This window comes from Etheostoma spectabile, chromosome 6 (assembly GCF_008692095.1).
Source record: "Etheostoma spectabile isolate EspeVRDwgs_2016 chromosome 6, UIUC_Espe_1.0, whole genome shotgun sequence".
Classification (NCBI taxonomy): Eukaryota; Metazoa; Chordata; class Actinopteri; order Perciformes; family Percidae; genus Etheostoma; species Etheostoma spectabile.
Window position 1 is genome coordinate 3,399,765 of NC_045738.1, and position 8,706 is coordinate 3,408,470.

Consider the following 8,706-nt stretch of genomic DNA (forward strand, 5'->3'; position numbering starts at 1 on the left):
TTTTAATCTTTAAACGCTAAACAAGCATGAACTCCAGCCGTCGTCTTTATTTTCCATCTAAAAGCATATACAAGTGCGCCTAAATATTTTATCATAGGCGCCCGATAACGCTGGGTAACGCAGTGGATAATGAAAAGGTATACACCAAGGGGAGGAGGGAGGGAATGTGGCCAGTATAGTTTAGAGAATGTGTCTATCAGATTGTCCCACTGTCTCCAACCGGATTCTATACATGCATGAGGGTGGAGGCCCATGCAAAGGACCATAAGATAAGCAGTGTCCTTGATTATACAAAATATCGGCGGCAGAATACATGCCACTTATGGGTGTGCTCGTGTGTGTGTGTCAGGTGCGCTCACACCATCCCCAAAATCAACGTGTCACCACTTTCTCTTTCTGTGATGTTAAAGATAAATTGGGTCCCGCCCTGCCTTTACGCACTGCGTGTCAAATTAACCCCACTGCATTAAAAACAGAAAAAAAGTCTAAATTACTGTAATATGACAAAGGGGAGCTGTGTGTGTGTGTGTGTGTGTGTGTGTGTGTGTGTGTGTGTGTGTGAGACTGAGAGAGAGAGTGTGTGAGTGTATGGTTGAGCGCTTCAGACAGGGTTGTTAATGTTAAGGTGGCATTAGAGTTAATGCAAATTAAAAAGCGCTGGCTGATCCCTTTTGACCCCCCTTCTCCGTTCACAGCGTTAATGCGTCCATTTGCTTGGAGGTACTAACCCCCTATAATTCAATTTGTCAGAATGAATGAGAGAACAGACAGACAGCCCGCCCTCCCACGCCACCACACCACACCACACCAAAATTAAACCAACAAAAGACCAAAGTTGGGCCACTTAATCGAAGTAAAAGCCTCCGTCTTTATAGCTGTTTATTACTTCTTTCATCTGTAAATGAAAGAGAGCAATTATTGCAAGGAGCCTGTATCATATTATTATGTTGGCCCCGGTCCCCTAGATAGTCATCAATCACTCTCAATCGACCTGTCACCGGCAGGCAGAGATCCAGCTGGAGAGGGGAGAAGAAGGAGGAGGGGGGGGGGGGGGGGGGAGGAGTACATCATCATTAATTTGAGGAGTGACCCCTGGAGCTATCCACATGTCTCAACCCGGGATTCTCCAAGCAAGGCAGCGCGCACTGGCACCGGCACTGTGGAGGACGAGTTTGGGGGATTCTGGCTGTTTTGGTTAACTGCAGTTTAACGATTTTACCTGACCAGGAAGGAAGGAAGGAAGATAGATAGATAGATAGATAGATAGATAGATAGATAGATAGATAGATAGATAGATAGATAGATAGATAGATAGATAGATAGATTAACGTGGTTGTAAATGTCATAATAATAAAAAAATGCACATCCGTGCACGTGTGAGAAGTTGGTGCGGAGAGGTGCAAAGTTCATTCAAACTACACCTCATTAGGCACTTTTGGGGGACGCATTGGGGTCATTACAACACTCTGGGGACTCATTGCTCCAGGTGGAATTGAGATCAAATTATGGTCTAATTCATGTTGGTAATTATCGAATAAAGACCAAATAGTAATATTTTTACATGTAATGTTTTATGTGGATCTGTTTCCTCAAGAAATGGGAGGGCTGTGATTTTTGTTTCTGTCCAGTCTAAAAAAATATTCTTTACTAATTAATTTAAAATCAATTAGTTCCCCATGTGATTAGCATAAATGCGGAGGAATGATGAGAACGTGCTTGGGCCTAATGCATTTAAAACTGATACATACGTTAGCATATTGAAGACACAGATTGGCTTAATTGATTGATTGGGACTGCAAATTAATCTCCAGGACGTGTTTTTTTTAAGTACTCCCCCCTGTTCCCTCTTAAATATGTCTTGTTGGATTGATCATTTCTCTGTTGTTGTATTTTTTTTTTTTTTTGTCGTCATCCTGAGAAAGAAAATGCATATTAAAGTTACAGTCCGGTCATTTTTTGAGTGTGAAACTTCTGACGTCAGAGTCCCAGCCGTTTAAAACAACCTGCTTCTGCTGCTGACGTCTTTTATACTATGTTTTTATACGGCAAAAATATGTATCTGACAACAAAGTGATTATTCTAGGCACAGGAAGCCCGTATCACCTTAATTCGTTTATCTATTCCTAGTTGAACTTTAAAATAGGAGATCTAGAAGATTTTTTTTTTAATTTATTTAATTTATTATTATTTTTTTCCCACATTAAAAGGCGTTTGAGTGGGGGGCATTTTCCACAAATTAAACATGCTACTCTGCTTCGCCCTATAAGCAACCAGGAGCCTGTGCTTAACAATCAATTGGTACAGTCAAACAGAGCTGCAGCCTGCGTTAGAGTGGAGACCTTCAGTCTCGCTTTATTTCTGGATATTGGGGGACCTCTCTACCATGTCATATCCACAATTTGGATATCCCTATTCGTCTGCTCCACAAGTAAGTCCATGTAACTACCTTTGCTCAGTTAATCAGATGTTTTGGTTTTGATATTGCAGCGATTGATTATGTCATCGATTTCGGCGTGATCCTTTTACGCATTTTGGCCAAGAATCAGCGAAGCTGTCACAGTCATTCCGCGTATCGGAAAGGTATTGCGTTTCAACCACTGATACCTGTGTTCCTGCAGCGATAGAAAAAAAAAAAAGCTAAGAAGAGGGAAAGCAGAAACCAGCGAGACCCCCGACCTCCCGTTCACTGATTTCTGCAAGATAATAGCCGCTGTGTAATGTCAACCATATGTTTATCTGCGCTGGAACACACATGCCAACTTGTTCTGCTCACTCTGTGTGTGTTTTACGCCATAACCCAGCAGCTGTTTTGTTTTGGCTTTGAGCCATAAAAAATCATCTAAGCATTACTTTGGTATTACTGGGCGTTGTTGGGAAAACATGTTGTATCTGTTTGTAACGTTCTGTTCTGTTGACATGTTTTACGCGCACATTACCACACGAATTCAACGCATCATTCATCATCAGATATCTTTGTAACTGATTTGACGTTGTATTTTAGTTTTTCAAAGATTGACATTCTGAAACAAACAAAAAAAAATTGAATGAGGGCGAGTTTACCTTGGTTATCTGCAGAGAAGCAAAATAATTATCTCTCTTTTTTTTAAAGAGAATTTGGAAACAGGTAGAATCGTGTTCATTTCACTGAGATGTTTTTTAGTTGATATTGAAAAAAAAAAAAAGTTATTAACTAACTTCAAAATCAAAACATTAGATTTTTTTGTTTCAATTCAGGATCAAATACAACTTTTTAAAAAGGTAATTTCTCTCTTGGTCTCCACCCAGTTCCTGATGACAACCAACTCTCTGACCACTTGCTGCGAGTCCAGCGGCAGATCCATAGCCGACTCCGGAGTAGCAGCGTCCGGGCAGACACCAGTCTACTGCCCCGTGTATGAGAGCCGGCTGCTGGCCACGGCGAGACATGAACTCAGCTCAGCCGCCGCGCTTGGCGTGTACGGGAGCCCCTACACCGGCAGTCAAGGCTATGGGAATTACGTTACATACGGCACGGACGCCTCGGCTTTCTACTCGCTGGTAAGCCTTTCATCTGAGCCATCTTGGCATTGATTAATGGAGCCGCAGGGTGCACCGCTCCTCGTTTTTATGCTCTACACAACAAAATACCAGTCTCCTACTGAACGTGATTTATCCTCATATCAGCCTTCAAGCAAACTTTTCTTTACTTATTGGAATGTACTTCTCTGCAAAGCGATATAGGCTCCCTTTCTTGTGTCAGAGGTTTCCTTGAGACAGTCATTTTTTAAATGAAGCAAGGGAGAAACAAGTTCAACCATCCTATTACTGCTGAGTTTATTTCCATTGAAAACAAGTTGATGTTTAACAAGCTGGCTGACTCAGAAGATTCAGGACTTTCTTAAAAATACATCAAAACTGTATTAAAAAATAATTCCATACGTTTTCATAACAGAACCCATGTGCCTAGAGTCCAAGACTGCTGTTTTTTCCAGCTTCAGGGTTAAAAGATTGTAATTAGAAGAATATTCAGAATAACTATAGAGGCTATGCTTTTCTAACTCTTGATAATAATTAAACTGGTCCTTCTTTTTCTGGAAACCTTCATGGATTTATTTGCTCAGACTTCTGCTAATGAACCTACTGCTTCCTAATGTTTTTCTGAAGGGATTATTTAAAAAAAAAAGTATTTTGAAAGTCATAGATCAAATACTTCTGTTAGTCTAGTTTGTCCATGTTTCATTGTGCAGGAGGGTATTTAAACATTTTGATTTAGTGCAAAGTCATTACCCTCTTCAGTAGCCTTAATGACTTAACATAACCAAGCAGGATTTAAATGAAGCCAATACAAGTCTGTCTGTTTTTTAGTAGGTGAGTCATTTAATGTACCAGAATAGATTTCCTGTTTGCATCATCTTTAAAACACTTGTCTATGTTTGTGATTGCAGGGCCCATTCGACACTAAGGAGGCCACAGCTTCTGCGCATGCGGGAATAACCCAGGCAACAGCGTACTATCCTTATGATCCTACATTGGGACAGTATCAGTATGACAGGTATGTTGTTTCTTTCATAATGTGACTTCTGGGGATTTTTCTAATGCAAAAAGGCTTGCTTGTCAATGTAAACATCCGACATGGAGGTGATCTGTATGTGTAACTTAAAAAAACGTGGTACATAATGGAAAAGTTACAATTGCAGAACTTGAGCTGTGTGGTCAAAGTTCACTTTAACAGGCTCACATCACCTGCTTCAAGCGGTGAAAGCATGATATGATCAAAATGTAAGGCAGACAGTAACTCTCAAAGTATTGCGCACTAGTGTGGGGTGAGTTCTCCCAGTCTTAAATCAATCAGCCCTGAGAGGTCAAGTCCATTCTCATCATGCCGAGCAACACTGGGTCATCACCTTCATCTCAGGACACATTTATTTCCTGATGAGGTGATGTCCTTCACAAGATTCGTGCCCCCTTTTCAGAAAAGACACAAGGCCTCGTCAGTGTGAAGAGCACACCTGCCATATTGAAAGGCCTCCACAATAATGACATGACGTCCATATTGAAAGGCCTTTCCAATGATGACATGATGTCCATATCAAATCTGTAAAATGTATGTATGTGTCGTGAATGATAAATATACCTGTGACCAGCACGCTTTTTGAACATAATCAACAACTTAAAAGATGTTAGCACTAACAAACATGCGTTGGACAGCATATGACAACTGCTTTTTAAAAAAAATAATATTGTGTTTTAATTGATCAGCAAAGTGTCATATAGATTACCTTGTATAGCAACGTGCCAGTTCACATAACCCAAAACCAAAGAGCAGGCTTCTTTTACCAATCACTCTAACTTAAGTATAATGTGCAAAAAGGTGTCAGCAGGAGTGCTAATAAGTGCACAGACAGCAAAAGGCCTTAAAATCTAAAGCAAAACAGAATTAGTGGCACTCAGAAAGACAAGCAGGCCTACAGCAGTACCACTCTGTCTGCGCCCGCCTGTTACCTGAGGGCCTATCATTACACTCAATAAAGCAATTTTACAGTCTATTTTATCTACGAGAGAACAACGCCGGGTATGGAAAGGTGCAGCCTCCTCTCCTCTTGATTCCCTTAGCAGTGCTTGACCTGCACTAAGCTATACGGAGCAATAAAGGCCTCATAAAAGCCTCCCCCAAGAGGACTTTTACAGCTCACTGCTGACTGAAAATCAACACTGTGCATTTTAAATGGAGGTCTATGTTTGATCTATTGGTGCGTAGGGAAATAGTCACATGCTGCGCTAGGAATGTCTATAATAGGCAATGCATTAATATTGGAAAATATATGTGCATATAGTCCAAACATTTTACTTCAGTTGAATAATTTGCATATTTTGATACTGATAGGAGATTTACATTGGATACCAAGTAGTTGTAGTTGCGACAGAAGGATTGTTTGCGGGGATTTAAGGGAATGTATGTGCTCTGCACACTGCACATGGTCCTCCAAGGCTTATGTACAATTCTTCAAAACAATTTACTGATTGTATTAATGTTACAGTTCCCCAAGGTATGGACATTCCCCTCATATTTTCTAAATGATGTCTCCTAAGTGACATGTGTTTCTGATGTGTACTATAATTTTTCAGACCTTTACATAATTGACTGTAACGCTTATAATGCTCATTATGCATCATTTCAAGATTCCAAGCAGATGGCTCTGTCATGGTTTTTGAGAAAAGAAACTTGCCAGGGCAACACATTAGAAATTGTAATGCAACATGCATCACATTTTCTATTTACACTCTCATTACCATTGTGGTTGTGTTCTTTTCGTTAACAGATATGGTTCCATGGATGGGGGAACGAGGCGGAAAAACGCCACACGCGAGACGACCAGTACGCTGAAGGCCTGGCTGCAGGAACACAGGAAGAACCCGTACCCAACCAAAGGGGAGAAGATCATGCTGGCCATCATCACCAAGATGACGCTGACGCAGGTCTCCACGTGGTTCGCCAACGCCAGGAGGAGGCTCAAGAAGGAGAACAAGATGACGTGGCCGCCCAGGAACAAGGGCTCAGAGGAGAAAAGATATGAAGATGATGAAGATGGGTCTCAGGAGGAGCAGATAAAAAGCGAGAACAATGAAGATGGTTAGTGTCACCATTTCTCATTGCGCTGCAGAAATATAGAGAATCTATTAAAGCTTTATGCTCAATTGTTTGGCACTATATTACAGGTGGCCTTTGTCTCAAAAGCATGTATTAAGCACCTTAAAACTGCAATGTTGGTGTTGTTTTGCTGCTATAAGTATCAAAAAAGTGTCACTTTTCTTGTTTGGAATGGAAACATTCTTACTATTTTTCAACATTGGTCAAACTGAGAACAAATGTAAATTTTGAGCAACTGTTTCCTGTTTTATCCCTCTTGGAGGGATCAGGATGAATCGCAAATAATTACAGAAAAACCTGATAAAATGTTACCATAGAGCTGAAATCTACCCTATTTTAGTTGTTATCCAACAATACACTGGGTGGATGGGGCCACACGGACATCTTTTATTGTGTTCAAAAATGTACGTTAGAATAACATTTGATTATATTTACTAAGCAGTGTAAGGTAACCAGTCTTGCATCTTATTTTATTTTCTACTGTAATTATTCTAAAAAATAATAGTAGGTGTGTGATGCTGTTTTATTGGCAAAAAAAAAACAAATTGATAATAAGAAAACATTGAGGCCTTACAATTTATATAGTCAAACATGGTAATGTTGTTATATGCACTTATATGCATTTTCGTTGTTGTATGGTTATTAAACAGTTGAGCAGTCAGCAGTTGTGTGTACATGCATGTTATATCACTCTGACCACCATAACAATGAAGCTATGGAATATCATTAGACAGACCTGAGTCAGTTTCACACAGGAACATGGCAAAGGTTCAAATCTAAATTTAGAGGTCTTTGTAATGGTGAGATTGGTGAACGTTTTTCAGCTGATTAGTGCTAGATATTTCTGACAGGACTGAATTGAGTTAGTTAATAAATTAAAGTACATCAGACTGAACTCTATACATTATGTAAGGTTGAACTTGATTTATGATTAAACCGATTAGATCATATGTATTTACCACTGCCAGGCTGTACATAGTCTGTGTGTGATCGAACTTCAATACTTTGGATTGGGGACTGAGTGTTCAGGATGCCTCCATGAGCTCTGCTGCCATATCTTATCTCTGACCTAACCTTCGTCTCCTCCCTGCTCTCTTTCTCCCAGAGACCAGAAGTCGGCCTGATAAGGATCTCCAGTTGAGCGACTTGGACGACTTCGACACGCTGGAGTCTGAGAGCTCTGAGTGTGAGCTGAAGCATCGATACCACATGAACACACACATGTCAACGACGGGCGACTGCCCCGCAGAACACCTCATCAAGGACGCGTCTCTGAAAATCTCCATCCCTGTTTCTCTGGGAGGCGAACAGGACTTGAGCAAAAGTTGTCTGAAAACAAGCCCGGAGGATTTCCAGGCGGACAGCAGACAGCCGGCAAAGGCGTGTTACAACCAACAGCAGCAGCAGCAGGAGCAGCAGGAGCAGCACGGCCACCAGATATTAGACGGCAAGCCTCGGATCTGGTCTTTGGCCCAAACTGCGACGTCCCTAAACCAGACTGAGTACCCGTCGTGTATGCTTAGGTGCCAGCCGCCGCCCTCCTCCCTCACCCCATCGCCTGCCGCTACCTCACCCGTGACCGGCCTGGACAACAGGCACGACTCGCCGGTCACAACCCTGAGAAACTGGGTGGACGGGGTTTTCCACGACCCCTTGTTCAGGCACAGCACTTTGAGCCAGGCTCTGACCAACACCACCGTCTCTTGGACCACAAACACCAAAGGCGCCATCCTGGAGACTGAGAGGAGCGCGGCGGCCTTGCAGCAGCACCAGGACTCCTCCAAAGACAGTGCCATGAGCTTCCCAAAAACTATCAACAAACTTTTCTGCTCGTAACCAAATGACAATTTTATTGCAAAAAAAGAGAGAGAGAGAGAGAGATAGAGACTCTTTGTGACTGACTGAAAGTCGGATGGAAAAGCCTATTTCGTCTCCATGGTTCCCTCATTATGTTTGATTCGTTTTTTTTTTTTTTTAAACGCAATGCTAGCTACTGTTACAATGGCGTTACATGCGTGAAATATCCGGATCGGTTTGGCTTATTTGATTTAACGCACGCACAGAAATGTATAACTAAA

At 41.5% G+C, this 8,706-nt stretch overlaps 1 protein-coding gene across 1 annotated transcript; it reads left to right on the top strand.

Annotated features, from left to right (window-relative positions):
- The first annotated feature begins 2,040 nt into the window (after positions 1 to 2,040).
- Positions 2,041 to 8,700, top strand: irx4a (iroquois homeobox 4a). Its single transcript, XM_032519615.1, has 5 exons — positions 2,041 to 2,428; positions 3,286 to 3,537; positions 4,425 to 4,531; positions 6,300 to 6,610; positions 7,734 to 8,700. The coding sequence occupies exons 1-5, from the start codon at positions 2,384 to 2,386 to the stop codon at positions 8,462 to 8,464; spliced, it is 1,446 nt and encodes a 481-aa protein (XP_032375506.1). The 5' UTR covers positions 2,041 to 2,383; the 3' UTR covers positions 8,465 to 8,700.
- The last annotated feature ends 6 nt before the right edge of the window (positions 8,701 to 8,706 follow it).